Source organism: Python bivittatus, unplaced genomic scaffold, assembly GCF_059951505.1.
Source record: "Python bivittatus isolate LINGU-HERP-01145 unplaced genomic scaffold, Pbiv_v1 ctg000210_np1212, whole genome shotgun sequence".
In the NCBI taxonomy this organism is placed as follows: Eukaryota; Metazoa; Chordata; class Lepidosauria; order Squamata; family Pythonidae; genus Python; species Python bivittatus.
In genome coordinates this window covers 7364765-7381475 of record NW_028277053.1, presented here as the reverse complement: position 1 = coordinate 7381475, position 16711 = coordinate 7364765, and the positions used below count along the sequence as shown (strand labels likewise).

Sequence of the window (16711 nt, the reverse complement as noted above, 5' to 3'; positions counted from 1 at the left end):
CTCCATTTTATAGATATTTATCTTTACTCTTCTGGCACCATAAGATTTGTTTATTTTGAGCTTCATACATACCAAAATATAATCAACATCCTCTAAACCCTTAGTAAAATAATTTTTAAATCAAGAAAGGATAAGTGTAAGAACATAAGTAGAGCCTTATTGGATCAAGTCAAAGGTCCATTTATTCCAGCATCCTATTGGATTACTCAAACTGGATTAATCTAATCAGAACTATATTAAAAGTTGGACAGCAGCATGAGGCTAGAGAAAAACTATGCACCAACTTGTCAGCTGTTCACCTGAGGTGGCAGCAGGCTTAACAAACTTCTGCCATCCACTGGATGAATTCACACAGCGTGGCAGACCAGGCTAGGCTAAGAAGAGTGAAGATGAACATACAAGAGTCTGCAATTGTGGCCTGCAAGCTTGTAATAGTCATTGAAGAAAATGGCCACCAAGAATGGCCACATTTCAGCTGATAAGAAAAAAAAAAGTTTTATCAGTTCAAAGAACAGTTTCCTACCACCAGAAGCTGCTAATGGAAGCAACTTCCATATGGAATATAGTCCAACAGAGGAGCATTGACAGTGGATGAAAGTAACAGCCACAAGCAAAAGCTATAGAAGATAATTTGACAGAAAATTTAGAAATAGTTATCAGGCACTTGTAAATAAAATAGGTCCTGAGCATTTAAGGAAAGAAAAACAGATACTGCAGAACAGAGACAGGATTCATAATGAAGAGAGGGGATGCCACTGTGCTCTCTTAGAAGACAAAGAGTCATTGGTGATTATGAAGAATCCTGACAAGACCCATTGGCTCATTAAGCGTGCTGTCTGCTATGAGGAAGGATCAGGAACTTCATTGAGGAATTTGAACTGGGGACAGGGGAAATTAGAGCAACTTACCTTGCAGGTATGAAACTGTGGTCTTGGAAAGGGCCTTTGAAATTGTTTGGAGCACTTGGCTTGTAGGTTGTTTCCAAGATCGGCTGCCTTGATCCCAGAGAGAGGATCTTGCTATGATCAAAGATTTAAGATGACTAGACATGAGAAGCATCTCCACTCCTTGTTTTTCTGCATAAATGTTGACCATTGTCTAAAAGCAAACAAGAACAACAACACAACTGTATGACTCATATAAAACTTACCAAGCATATTCTGGACTTAAAAAAAGGAAGAACAACCTTCTGGTTTCAAGCTATTTTCTTTAGACTTTAGACTTCCTTCAAAGTCTAGATACCACCAACCTGCACAAACATTTCTTGGGTCTCCCATTTGCCTTGATTTTCCTCACTGTAGCCAGGAGCTACTTCCAGGGGAAAAACAAAGAAGAGGTATAGGCACTGCAGCAATGTCACAGGCAACCCAGATTTGATTATATTCCACTGGAGTTCCTGTTCCTGCCCAAGAGAAAATAAATATGTTTGATCCTTATTTCAGAATCTGTCCAGAGAGCATTCTTTTTAGTGGAAAAAAACAAGATTGATGAGAAAAAGTTAACTGTTCTGAATTAAACTTTATAGTTAATTGCTTTTCTTATTGATCTCCTCTTGCAATCTTTCCTTTGGCACCTTTTCCAAAGTTTGGTCTCCACCTACTTCTCTCTGTTCAGGGTCCTTTCTTCCATTACTTGCCTGTTCTTCTCTCTTTGCTTCTGGGTTTCCTGTCCCTACTTATCTGACTTTTTGTTCCACACCAAACTAGCAGCTTCTCCTTCTTAGAAATGCTGGCCTGCAACTTGTTCAGTATTCTGAGTGTCTAAACATTGCAAGTCACCATACGAGCTTCATTACGACAAGAATCCAAAACAGTCTAGAATTTTAAAAATCATATTTATATATGGGCAAAAAAAAAATCACATATCATGATCTTAAAAGTTTTGTACCTTCATGCAAAGTGTTTAAACTGCTGTGACTTGGTGATCATCAGATTCTCTAATCCTCCAAAACTGACAGGAAGGTCAAAGTAATTTGGACAACTGGTGCTTAAAGCTCCTTCATGATGTGGAAATGCCTGATCATTTCCAGATTGCCTCCCTCAACTCTCTAGCAATGGTATTGGGGATTTTACTCTGTAAGCCACCAGAAGTCAGTGTGTGTGAGTGGGGTGGCCATATAAATTTGCTAAATTTAAATAAATAAATAAATAATCCTGCAGCACTCAAATAATTTGAAGCCAAGCCAATAGCACAACTTCTTTATGGTGCCCAGCTGGGCCCCTTCTCCAAGTTTGCACCATTAGAACTTGTACAATCTAAATTTCTAAGATCAGCCCTTCAAGTCCCAAAATGTGTCTTTAATGGCACCCTGAGACTAGAGACAGGCCTCATGAAAGTGGAGGCTAGAGTGTGGGTAACCATACTCAACTATTGGCTCAGACTATCCTTTTTTCCCTTTGGCCTTGCCCCATTAAAAGGGATTATCTTCAGTCCGTATGGAAATAGGCAGTAGCAACTAAAATCTTATCCCTTGGCTTCTCTCCAGGTCTTCTACTCAGCATGGGATATGACCAGGCCAAAGCACTCATTAAACAGTGTGTAGCAGACATAGAACCCCAACTGGATCTAGCCAGGTCCCCAACCTTCATTGCCAGTGAATTCAACAGGTACTCTGCCTCCCCTTAAGTAAACTCAAGTGTGGAAGGCCTTTACCCTGGCACAATGTCATGCCCTCCCCTCAGCTGTCCTTGAAGGTCAATACAGGAAGATTCCTTACCCAGAGAGACAATGCCCCTGTGACTCTGGACACACAGAAACAACAGTGCATGTGCTTCTCCAGGGCCTGTATTACAGAGACATTCATAGCAGCCTTATCTCACCATTACTGCATAAATACCCAGGGCACACAGGACAATTCTACACCTCCCTGCTGCTTTCAGGTACCAACCCTGCTACAACATACAATGTTGCCAGGTTCTGCACAGGCAGTGCTTAAAACTTGCCAGATGACAACCTGTGTCATAAACTAAACTGAATGAGCATCTAGTTCATCATACTAGAGTGCTCTATAATTTGATAGATATGGTCTTCCACATACACCCATCTTTTTTTTTGTTCCCCTACACCCATCTAATGCTCCTACCCCTCCTTTCAGATTCTTTTAGAGTCTTGTTTTTTATATATACTTTGTTTTAATACATATATTTTTGCTATCTTCTAGCTTTTCATAATTTTTTTTAGACTCTGGTGTATCTTCTATGCTTTTTAATTGACTGTACCCCACCCTCCTTATGCTGGTCTATGACCATAATAAATATCTGATTTGATTTGACTCAGAAGAGTGAATGGAATTCAGGCAGCATTGATGCCAATGCCTTGAACTGGAATGCATGAAAGAGACAGAAGATCTTTCTCTTACCGAAGTGTAGAGTGAAAGCAAGTAAATTGATTTTAGCAGCAGGTAGCCATCAGAATCCAGGTCTGCCTTCCACTGCAGAAATTGCCACACAAGCAGTTGAGCTTCTTCTGTTCTTGTGATAGCCAATATTCACACCATTCAAGAAAGGAACAAGAGGATTAGCTGATGATGGAGGTACCAGTGGAGGCACACTTCAGACAAAGATGAAGCACAACATTGCTGCAGAACATTATTACTCTATATGTGTGTTTACAACCAACTATATAGAAATCCGTACAATATACTAGAAATAACTACTGTATAAAGCAGCTACTAAATTAAAGCAGTTCCATGAAAGCAGCATAGTGTTCTGGCTCCTTGCCGACTTCAGGCATTTTCCCTGCAGTTTTACCTAGTATTAATCTTCTTGCCCAATTCCAGCTATTAGTCTGTGACCACTTACTATTTTTATAGAATTCTTCCATTCTTTATCCACAGTGTTCATTGTATCATACCTTAAAGGAATGGACTAGTATCCTGGACTGGACTGAACAGGACTAGAAAAGTAAGAGTTTCTGATTTCTGCTGGAACCAGCTGACACAAATCTTTTCAATGGCAGGATAAATTGGAAAATGGGGAGAGGGGTTGCAGGTTAAATGCATAAAGAGAGATGCTCTGAAGTCAGGTTCACCTGCTGGATTTCCATTCATTTTCTTCTTGATTTCTTTCACCAGAAGACTGGAAGTTTCACTTGCTAAAAGCTGGATATTTGGGAAATAGATACTGCCATCTGACTGTTCCCAGGCCTAAAACAAATTATAAAAAAAAGTCTCTATTTGATATTAAATGCATTGACTTGCTGATTTCCCATACCAAAATGATTTTTTTTTCCTGAATAATTTTTGTTCTTAGCTTGAATCTTCTTAAATTCAGAATTGTCTTTCTTTGAGGAATATATGACTTTTTAACAACTACTGCATTCCCAACCACCTTCCAGTGTGGGCCCTCCTAGAACTAGAAAAGCCAACTGTGGTAACCACAGCTCTCATCTTCACCTAGACATCCCTACTCTGGACAGGTTCAGCACCCTGGGTCATTTCTACCTTCAGTGCCTTCTCAACTTAAAGGCAAGCTGAGGAGGCCCCATCCTTCTTTATAACCTTTAGGGATCTGCAGCTTACAAGGAGGGCATCTATCAAACACCCTTGAACTGGGCGACAATAAAAAGAAAAGAGACATGCAATGAGGTACCTCCATATACATTGGGTGCTAACTAAAATTTGCCCTAACATATTTATTTATTTAATTTATAGACCACTGACTCCCAATACTGCTGTTCTGGTCAGTTGTATTTTTACAGTATATGTTGATTTTTCATTGTATGCCACCCATATAAAAATACAACTGACCAGAACAGCAAATACCAAAACCAAATCATCACAGATCAAATCAAAATAAAACAAAACTAGGCAAAACAAAGAAGGTGTCAGAATCACCCTGTTCCCCCAGCCTGGTCTTCAGTAGTTATCTGAATGACATAAGAATAGAAGCCATCTGAATCTTTGGGGTAAGATCATTCCAGGGGGCAGGAATTACAACAGAGTAGGCGCACTTCCTAGGTCTTGCAAGATGACATTCTTTAATTGATGGGTCGTGTACCCACCCTCCTGGACCAAATCAGACAGTCTGAGACAACTAGAGACAAGTGATTCCTCAGATAGACAGACCCATGCTATGAAGGGCTTTAAAGGTGATAACTAGCACTTGAACTGCACCCAGGGGCCAACTGGCCACCAGTGCAGTTCACAAATGCCCCATCACTGCCTGCGCTGCTGCACTCTGGACCAGCTATAGCTTCCAGATAGTCTTCAAGGGCAGCTCCATGTGCAGCTCATTACAGTAATCCAATTGTGATGTGACTCTATGAAGGTCCAGGAAAGGGCACAACTGGCCCACTAGATGTACCTGCGCAAAGGCTCTCTTGGCCACAGCTCCTATCTGCTCTACAGGCAGGAGCTGAGAGCCCAAGAGGACCCTCACATTGTGCACAAGTCTCAAATGGGACTTGCAGCCCCCATGAGAGTCAACCCAGGGGACGCCAAACAGACATAGCCGCTCTGACTTGTCAGGACTGACCCTGAGTCTGTTCTTCCCCATCCAGACCCACATGGCCTCCAGGTACTGGGTTAGGATTTCAACCACATCACTCAGCCAGCCAGGGGTCGAGATGTATAAGATGGGTATCATCCACAAATTGATGATACCTGACCTCAAAGCAGCAGATGACTGAAGGAGGGAGAGTGTTGAACCCTGCAGCACCTCTCAATGCTTGCTTGTTCTGAAGTGACAGTGAAGTGCTACCACTCAGCTAGACAGAATGGAGTCACCCAAAAATGGCACTCCTAGAATCAAAAGCAGGAGATTCTCCACAAATCCTAATTAGTCCCATGGGGGACAGCTAATAGCAGAGTATTGACTAAGTCAGATAGGTGGCTACCCTGAGGCCAGAGACTGGGGGAGTGTGGGTGGGAAACAGCACCTGATAAAAAGGGGGGGGGGACACAAGTAGTCCACAGCACCCTTTTGCCAGCTTCTAGAATGAGCAGGGCAAAAACAATCAGCCTGTGATGAAGGATGGGAAGGTGTGATTAAGAAATTCACACCTTAAGCCTTATAATCTCTCCCAGGCTTTTCCCATATTAAGGGGCAAAATTGGCAGTTCTCCCCAAAACAGGCCCTTTTCACACTGGTAACTTGATGACATTGTTGGCCAAACACCCTGTACTTTCCCAAGGCATTTTTTAAATTAAAAAAGGGGACTCCCAGCTGTAGCAGTGCTGCCTCCCATTCACAGAGGACTGCTCAAGGGTCTGGTGCATCAATTCATGTGTGTGAGTGCCAGAGGGGTGGGGGGAATACCAGCTCAAGGATTTCCATTCCATGCCAGGGCCAGGGGGAAGTCACAAGGCCATTTTTTGCCTGACGCTTCCATTTTCTCAAATTTGGGGTTTCATTTTGCTATTTTGTGCACACCACTTTGGAACAACAAAGAACCTTTGGTACCTTAAAGATGCCTCCAGATTAAGGCCTCTTTGTCCATCCTAACTCTTCCATTGCAAGCTCCCCGTGCCCGACAAATGTTCAGCTATTCTCTTCTCACTGAACTTAAAAGAATCAAATCCTTTCACTAAATAGCAAAACAGCTCTTTTTAAAAGCAACAGTAAGCTCTTGCTTTGTTACTTCTTGCGGGGGGTGGGGGTGGGAAGGGAAACTTATAAGGAGAAACTGGGGAATCAATGAACTGGCTAATCTTTGTTAGAGAACTGTTGTTTATTTTAAAGAGGAGAATATTCTGATATGATGGTAACATGAAGAATTTCTGGGCTGCCATTTAGGTGCAGCATTACATTAGGTGTATCCTGAATTTAAGGAACTCTGCTTAAAACTCTTGTGTAAATAAGGACCTGGAAGTTAGTCAGTGATTGCTAGCAAAGCAAAGCTTAGGGAGACTGTGGTGCACATTGCTCCTTCATTGCTAATTAGCAGCTCCAGCTAAGCAACATTACTATATTGTGTAATGAACACTTAACAGCAACCCCTGTTCAGCTCCATCTGAACCGTGGAACCATTTGCCTCAGTGGTGTTATTAAACTGAGTTTGCATGATCCTCAGTAAGTTAGCCTCCATAATCATACTGTTATCCCCAAATCAATCTAAAGAACAATTGATAAAAAATTAAGTTTATAACCATGGCACTTAAGTACATATGTAGCTGACTTGAAAATCTATCTCCAAAAGGGCTTATCAATGATTTCTCACTGAATTGCACAAACATCAGTTGTGAGTCCTCTAACAATTTGAATAGAGGTGAATAAAATGTTTGGAAAAATTGCAGATACTACAAAAATGAGTGAAAATATCTTAGAAGACAGAAGACTGTTACTTTGGGAATGAAATTTAACAGTGACTTGGTTTGACTGGGTTATGACTCTTCTTCATCTATAAATCTGGCCAACTTTGCAGACAGAAGTTTTTTCAATGGACAAGGTGAAAACCAGGTTGGAAGAGACTATAATGGGCAATTTTAAAATAAAACCGATAGGAGGAACAATGTGACATGCAAGTGCAGCAACCCACTTTTATTTCTCCCTGCTATATGAATCGAAACTTTGACTAGATGAATCACTTAGTAAGAGAGAGTCAGGCAGGAGGGAATATTGTGAAGTAGTCAACTGCCATGTTAAGAATTACTGCAGTGGAACGGCTGAGCCAATACAATGAAAAGCTGGGAATCTTCATTTCAGGTCCAACCGTGAGTGCTGCAAAGGAGGCACGTGTCCTCCAGAATGTTTTCCCAAATCTTCCAGCACCAGAAATCTTCCAGGGTGGGTGGCTCTGGCAATCCCACAGTGCCTCGCCAGCCAGCCGAGGGTCCCCTCAGCATACCCTGAGCATAGAGGCAGAACGGCTCTAGCACATGTTGGAGCAAAGTGCCCATCCTGGAAGTAGTTTGACCAGGGCTGGAGAGAATGCTGGGAAAGGCTTTCTCCTGCAGCGTCACCCTCAGCTGTTTGAGGCGACTGGAATTGCTCCTCTGGAGGGAATTAGGGCATGGCTTCCCTTCAGCAAAGCAAACCACAAGACTTCCATGGCACAAATCACTGGTGAAGTAACTCTAAATCATTTTACATAGGCATATTCTGTTTAGAAACCTGGACGTTGCTCTTTTTTTAAGGTAAACCAATAAAAAATTAATGAAATATCAAAAGTAGAGATGAGAGATCAAAACTGTACAGTGGAAATGAAAGATATTTAAAGAAATTCTGCAATGCTATTTCAACCAGCTTTAGTCTCCTCTCTCTCTGTTAAACATTTCCAAGACTTCCAATGTTCCTTCTGGGTATCACTGTCCTGTCAGGCAGTTCTTAAACAATCAGCTGAATGCTGTTGACTCACAACTTGAAACCTGCTGCTGTTTCTGAATGGAAGTAAAATAACTCCTCCCCGATACTTTTTCAGGTATGCTGTTTCCTTTCTGTTATCTTTTTTTCTCCTATGGATATCAGCGGGGCTTCCTCCTACTGGAAATATCCAATGATGTGAGATCCAACTAACCTTCAGAAAGATGGTCAAAATGGCAAGCAGTCGCCTCTGCTGTTCTTCTGGACTCAGGAAAAGAGCCACCTCCACATACTCCAAGACCTGTCTGTCCAGGGTCTCCTTTAGAAAGGACAGCTGCTGGCACGAATACTCTTCACTACAATGAGAAGGCTGCTCTTTGATTGCCATCACATTGCCTCCTTCGGGAAGAATTGGATCCTGGCTTCCATGCTCATCTGGTGAATCTGTTTTCTCTTCCAATTGTTTTGGAAGCTCTAGTACGGGTTCCATGCTTTGGTCAAACTGATTTGGAAGAAAATAGAACAAAGTGGGAAACATTAGTCTAGCAGCTTGATTTGATGACGTTTTGTTGCAGCAGGCACCAGGCGATAGCTGACTTAATGTAGACTCAGAAGCTAAGCAGAGTCAGGCCTGATTAATGGATGGAAGACACCAAGGAATTCAGTATTTACCTTCCTTCCCCCATCCACCAAGGCATTCTACATAAAGAACAGAAGCTAGTTGCTCTAATTTTTTTGCCATTTATGAATAACTTGCAGTTTCCCTGTCAAACACAACTACAGTGGTACCTCGGGTTATGAACGCCTCTACTAACGAACATTTCGGGTTACGACCAGCTTCGGCAGGAAAAATTTACCTCGGGTTACAAATTCGCCTTGACTTACGAACCGGATCCGCGGCCATTTTCCCTGCTGCCACGTGGTCGCGGCTTCCTGTGGGCGAGGTCACGGTAGCAAGGAGACGTTCGGTGAGGCTTGTGGTGTGTTTTGTGGTGTTTTGCGAAGGTTTTTGGTGTGCGTGTTAGCATGGCTCCAAAGAAAATGCAGAGCAGGCTTGGCAGGAGTAAGGCTCTGAAGAGAAAATTGCCTCGGATTGCGACCAAATTCGGGCGGAGGGTGGAACGGATTAACCGGATTTACATTGAACCCTATGGGGAAATTTGCCTCGGGTTGCGACCAAATTCGGAGGGCGGAACGGATTAACCGGATTTACATTGAACCTTATGGGAAACATTACCTCGACTTGAGACCAACTCGAGTTGCAACCAGAGTCACGGAACGGATTAAGTTCGTATCCCGAGGTACCACTGTACCTTGTTCTTGTGCATTAATTTTAGAGTTATATTCTCTTTGTATTATTATATTCACTGCATATCATTCAGTTTCTCAGCTAACAACACAGCACTGCCTGCAAATAAAAGTATGCAACATTTACATCCCAACACACTTTTAATGCCACCACAATCATTCCTTAAACATTTATCCATAAATACATTAAACAAATGAGGCGACATCACTAATTATTTTCTTACACTCTGTTCAAAGCCAAACCACTTTCTAAGTATTCCATTTATTCCCTCACATTTAATTCCAACTTTCTGCTCCATGTTTGTGCAAACTATGCTATCATATACATTTTCTGCATCAACAAACTTACAATTCAATTGAGTTTTTTTCACATTATTTCTGAATAACCTACTGAAGCACAAGTATCTGTTCTGAACACTCACTCCCCCCTTAGCATAAAGTCACATCGCACTTCCCAAATTTTGTTCACCATCACCTCTCATTTCAATGGTAGTTCTGCCAAATACCTTTCCAGGCATGCTTAATAAGTTATTTCATGCATAGTTTTTGCTGGTTTTCTCTCCCTTTGCATAACACAGCAAAAAACATCCTTCTTCCAACCATCAGACACAGATGGAATCTTTACATACATATTTTAAAAATGACACAGCTACTCCATAAGCAAACTACACCCATATTTTGGATGAGTGAGCCAGCTAGGCATATATAACCAAGACCCTCAGAGTTATGCCTTCCTGGGTTTTGCATTTTGCATCAGTTGTGACTCCAGGGCCGGGGTGGGGGGCAGTTGTCCTCTGGGAATCCTTAACAGCTTTCAGAAGCTCTACACCACAGATAACCGGATGTAAGGCCCAGTGGCTGAAGCTGGGATCTAGGGAGCAGATGGCTGCTATATACCAGCTGTCTGCTACATAACAATGTCCTTCCTGAGCTGCTTGATTCCATCACTGGGTTGGCAGTTGAATCTGCAAGACTGACTGTCCTTGGAGATTTTAACCTCCCCCCAGATGATACTGAGTGGGGTGCAACTCAGGAATTCATGACCCCCGTGGCAAACATGGACCTGGCCCAAGTAACTGAGGCCTAGTGCATACTAGAAGTCAAATCAAATCACCAAATTTGGTTTTTCAAATCAAATATTCACCAAAATTCAAGATTCTCTTTCCTTTTTGGGTCCCCAAATGGCCCAATAATTTTTTCCTCTCACTTCAGCTCCACCCTTCCATTCATATCATTTACTTTTTCCTTGGCTTGCATTCATTCAGGACATTCCACAACCTTTCCTGGTACTTTTGTCATTACCATTCAGTATCCATGCAACTATCACCACCTGTCACCAATTTCCATTTTCATACTCACCCACAGTAATCAATGTATGAGACCATAAGATACTGTTGGGCTTTCATTCATAATTAAACCTCACTTTGGTGTTATCTAAATTTGGCAGTGGACTGTTTCTGAGTAGAAAAGAGACAGGGCAGGATGGGGAAAGGGGCAGCAGGAGGCCATCCTGGTGAGACCAACGTGCTCAGAGATGGCTTCCCACAACATTCCACTGCCTAACACTCCAGTGCCCCACCTCAGGCTCAGTCTCTGGTCCCTTGGTGGACTGGCACTGCTAGGTTCCTTTGAAAGTGGCAGAACTGTGACGTACCTTCTGAGGATACTGCCTGCCACATCCCCTGAAGGCTGGGTAGAGAGGCACCAGTCCTGGAAAAAAAAAGTTAGCAACCCATTCTCACGGACCAGACAGAACAGGCTAGATAATAGCTCTGCTTCCATGAGCGTTGGCACCCACCCACTTGATAAGACTATTTTCATTCTGAGCTGGTATGCCCTTCCCCTTTCTCTTAGTTTCACAAACCCACACAAGCAGGGAAGCCAAAGCCTATTACAGCAAGTGGGACTGGAAAATGTCCTTGGGGAGACGTGGTCCTGCAAATAACCCAGTGCTGTGCCACCTAGAACTTTATAAGTGATAATCAGCACCTTGAATTGCACCCGGAAGCTGATATGGAGGCAGTGCAGCTTGTGGAGTATGTAGTGGTGTCACATTGGCAAACCAAAGTGCACCCATAACTAGCCGTGCTGCTGCATTCTAGACCACTTGTATCTTCCAAGTATAGCCCCATGTAGAGTGCATTGGAATAGTCCAAGTACAGTTACTAGGGCATGAGTGATCAGGGCCTTGCAATCCAGGAATGGGCCCAACTGGCACATAAAATGAAGTTGTGCAAAGGCTCTCCTGGCCACAGTTGCCATCTGCTCCTCAAGTAGGAGTTATGAGTTCAGGAAAAAACCCAGGTTGCACAATAAGTCTAAGCAGGGAAGTGCCACCCTATCTAGAGCCAGGTATGGAAAATCTCCAGTATCAGGATCTCAGGACCCCAAACCCACAGCCACTCAGGCTTGGAAGGGTTGAGTCCAAGCCTGTTCTCCCCCATCCAAACCCTCACAGCCTCTAGGCACTGAGATAAAACCTCAACAGCTTCACTTGTTCAGTGAAGGGCTGTGAAGGAATGGTTGGATGAAGGCTGCATTTGAGGAGATAAGCATTCCCTTAGCCCTCAACAGGAGCATGAGAAGTTTAAGAAGATGAGACTGGCACCACCCTAAAGAATTCACGGTGTTGTGGGAACAGGGAGTTCTTGGAGAGATTGATGTCAGGTACAGCCCAAAGAACTCCCCAAGACAGCGCAGATACAGTTCTGTTGCGTTTATTAGCTTCCACCTCACGACAGAATCTCTCCAGACTGAATCTAACTTCCCAAGCCAGCAAGCCACAACACCGTGAATTCCTTAGGGTGGTGCCAGTCTCATCTTCTTAAACTTCCCACGCTCCTGTTGAGGGCTAAGGGAATGCTTATCTCCTCGAGCACAGCCTTCATCCAACCATTCTTTCACAAGGGCAGAGATATACAATTGAATATCATCAGCATATTGATTGATATGCACCCATGCTGATGGATTACCTCTTCCAGGGGCTTCATGTGGATGTTAAATGGGCAGAGGAGAGAGCCCTGAGGCAGGGATCCAGGGCTAGGGACCTTTGGAGTTGCATTCCCACCACCTTCTCAACAACCACCCCCTCTCTCAAGGAAATATTAACCACAGCATAACCACACACTGCCTCCCTAGAGGCTTTAACCAACCAGAAGGGCACAGATCTAAAACACAGGTGGTTGGACCAACAGCACCAATGACCTGTCCACTTCCACAGAACTAACAATTTCAAACTCCTCCCAGATAAGAGCACAAACCATACCTCTTGTATTACATAGCAGTACAAGCTTCCTGCCCGGGAACCACCACTTGAGCTTCACTGCCAAACTTTAATTTGAAAGCAGCTCTAGAAGCATTACAGAGACAGCAATTTCTGAAGACCCCAAGAGAGCAGAATATTTGGACATACCTGTACTAGTTTTATCCTGAACCGGCTGCAATTCTAGGCAAGAAAAAGAAAGCAGTACAACTACCCCCCACTTTCTACAACTTTCCTCTGTTATTCATTTGAATAGGCAGCCGTGCTTATTTCCTGGCAAAAGCAGAAGTTGAGGAGCACAAACAGATCACAGCTCTTCTGGAGGCAGAAAAGACAACTTGAAGGAGTTTATCTGGCCATGCTTTGGGGAACTAACTACACAGAAACAAACAATGGAGCTGAGACATGTAGCAATCACATGGGAAGTCCCTGGCTGGAATCTTTTCTCTGCTGTAAATTCAGTAGAGGAGGAAACGCCTTACCTTTCTGATAGGCATTTTCTTTCTTTTACTTTAAAAATGGTTCCTCCATTTGTTTACTCTGGCATAAAGATTCTCCATTTTTCTTTATTTTTGAAATGCATGGGAGCTTTTAACTTTTTTTTTCTTTTCTTGGAGAAGAGGCCCACACCCTCTTAGAATTCAGAACAGTCAGGGACTCACTCTCTGCCCCTGTAAATGTAAAAAATTATTTACTTGTCCACGCAACAATCAAGTGACTACCAGCTGACAAAGCAAATAAATCTCCCTTCAATATTTATGGAAATGCTGAAGTGAGAAGAAAAGGGAAGGGAAGTACTGAGTTCTGGGACCACCAAATCTGCCCAAATAACAAGTCTGTAGTTGTTGATTCCAGTATTGGTCACGTCCATCCGCAGCACCTTGGAAGGTGGAGAAGTTTATCATCATCTTCTCATTCACTTTAAAAGATTACCCACTGTCACCGTTCTGAGTGAATACATGGTTTTCAAGCTGCTGTAACCAGCTTGTTAGAGCACCTTGATATGTTCACTTTCACCTGTTCAAATTTGCTTTTTCCCCATCTGATCCCTTTTTAATGTCTTTCTGTTAAAATGATGATGGGAGTAAAAATGTATTGAAAACTAAATTGTGAATGCTGGCTACATCATTCCTAATTGTACCCCTTTGTACAGAATGCCCTGGATTAGGGTCTTCAGATATTCAGTCTTCCAGTGCCACCCTCTGGATCCTGATGGCTGCATGCTGAAAGACTACAGACCAGTTGTCATTGACATGACAGTCAACCAGAAGTTCACCACAATGTCAAGGGCAACTATCTCCCATAGGAAAAGCAGCAGGGCTGGGCCACCCATAGCACTAGGTGATTCAGAACACAGGGATGACGTGAACTCCACCTATATGGTGGAGCTGGCTAAGCCATGAATGAGATGACTCTGGAACGTTGATGCAGAAGAGCCACTGTTCATGCACCAGAGTCCTGCTAAAACTTAGTAGGTAAATGGAAGGTTATGTTTACAATGTCTTCATTATATTTAGGTTGTGCATTTTTAGCAAACCAGACCCATAAACAAAAGAAAGAAGTCTATAGTGATAGTCAAGAATTGAGTACCATGGTGAGATTAGCATGAATCAATGTAAGCAGTACTGGGAATTCAAAATTTTGAGCAAGATAGAAATTGTGGTTCTAGTATTAGAAGGATGAGACAGTTATATTAAAAGATGCCTCTAAATCTTACTCCAGTCCTGCTGCTGGCATTCAAGCCTTCAAGGAGCCTAGTTTCACAGTCAAAACTTTCTCCTCTGTTGACTCTGTCTGTTGACCTAGGAGAATTTCTTCTGCTCCATCTGATTAAGTTGTGGAGGCTCCCAGCTCAAAGTGAGCTAGCTCAGTTTCAGCATGTATGGAGCTTCCACTTTGCCTGTACAGTATGTGGTAAAGGCTATGACTCATCCTAAGTTTCCCCATCTCATGAGCTGCTGCTTGTCCTAAAGCCCTCTTGCTTTCCTTGATCAGGTGATCCTCATGTCTAATAGCTCAGGATGGGTAAATTCCTAAATGCTTGAGGAATCAAAACTGAGGACACAAATGCAAAATAATCAAGGCTTTACTGCAGTGTTTATTAGGCAGTACCTATTGGAGGGGGACCCCACCAAAGGTTAGCGGGAGACACTCCCCTGTAGCCAAAATGGATGCCCTGATATTTATACAGTTCTACAAGAAGGGGAAGGGAAAAAGAACGCATACACATACATATTCATATGATGATGCAGGCATGCCACCTAAATGAACAATACTTCTCAAGTTACCTTCTGCCCCTCTGTTATCTGCTATCTACAAGGACAACTGTTATCTACTAGGAAGAAGAAACTAATTAGTTCAAGGTGCCAAATGCCAGGAAGAAGGCATCCTCCCTTAAGTTGCTATGGGGATAAATTTTATTAAGGCGATCCCATTCATTTGAGGCCTCTAAAAACTTGTGTCTTTCACCCAAAAACTTGCTTCTTTCACCCAAAAGTATATTTTCCTCATACTACTTTAGGCCTGAACTGTAAGAAACATAAGATTCCCATGTACTACTGTATAATCATTTCAGAACCCAATCTAATAAAATAAATTTGCCCAAATTTATGGTGGCTTCAATCTTTATGGTTTTTTAAAAGCACTTTGGTGGACAAAAACTAACATTGACTCTTCTGTATATTGAAGCAGTATTTGTTTACTGTTTCTGAGATCTCTTGGAAAATACACTAAAAACTTTACCTTGGTAAATGTAAGTAAAACTGATGGAAAAACTCAGTGTGATACTCTCAGCCATGGCCAGAATGTTCTACTTTTAGAGAGGAAATCTCTAGATGTAGACAGCATTCACACACACATCACCATAATGGAGATTGGCCATGTCACTGTTTTGCACATCTATGTCTTCTTGTAGAACATTCTTCAAAAGCCTGAAAGGAACTCACACAGAAGGTCAAGGATTTAAGTTACAGGAAGGCAGATTCCAAACTTTTAAAAAAATTCCTTCCTAACTATAAGAGCAGTTCATCAGCCATTTACCAAGTTACCAAACTTATTACCTAAAGAGATCTAATAATACAAATTCAGTTATTTTTATGGGCTGGACTAAATGACATAAAGGCCTATGCGCTTGCTCTAGAATCATTGCAGGAGCTTCATAATGCCTATTCTCACTTCTTTGGGGGCACAATTCTGAATTTTGAGGATACACCAGAGATTTTTTTGCATAACACTTGCTGGGGTGGGGCTTCCCAACTCCCAAAATAGCTGCCACAAAACACCCATTTGTGAGAAAGCCAAGGGAAAGGTCATTCCCCATCTCCTCTGTCACATCCTTTGATCAGAAGAGGCTAAAAATAAATGAAGTCAGGAAAAGTGGGGAGAGGGCTTCTTGGGTCCAGGGGTATTCAGCAGCATCATGTTGCCTCCTAAGATCTCTTGTAGCTAGCAAAGGCTGTTAGAGATTGCAAGATTGTGCAGGCACATACATCATGAGCACTCATGAAAGCAGGAATCTCACCCGAGCAGGTTTTGAGAGAGAGAAAGGAGATTTATCCAGAGGAAATACATGACAGGGATGCCACACCCCTTGTTAGTTACATCCTACCTGGAAGATAGTCAAAAAGCATGTGCAGGAAGAGGGGCAGAAGGAAGTGACCTCAGAATAGTAATCTGAGACCAGTGTTGAACAAACTCAGCAACTTTAAGATGTGTGGACTTCAACACCCAGAATTCCCCAGCATGCTGGGGCAGCAAAGTGATGGAGAAAGAGGGAAGCAGAGTTCAACTTCAAGTCTACTGCCCCCTTGTGGTCTTGAAGAGTCAGTGCCATTGGATTGGACTTCTTCCTTCTCAGTTCCAGAACTGAACTGATTCTCTGTTTTCATATGTTCTTCACTTA

General features: G+C 42.6%; 1 protein-coding gene across 1 annotated transcript in view; it reads right to left on the bottom strand.

Annotated features, from left to right (window-relative positions):
* WDFY4 (WDFY family member 4) overlaps positions 1-8730 on the bottom strand; it is a 191028-nt gene extending 182298 nt beyond the window's left edge. Inside the window, exons 1-5 of the mRNA XM_088139404.1 lie at positions 8455-8730; positions 4030-4144; positions 3359-3465; positions 1250-1402; positions 909-1098 (exon numbers count right to left, since the gene is read on the bottom strand). Coding sequence (XP_087995530.1) covers positions 909-1098; positions 1250-1402; positions 3359-3465; positions 4030-4144; positions 8455-8730 — 841 coding nt within the window. The remainder of the gene's footprint in view (positions 1-908; positions 1099-1249; positions 1403-3358; positions 3466-4029; positions 4145-8454) is intronic.
* Positions 8731-16711: the final 7981 nt, after the last annotated feature.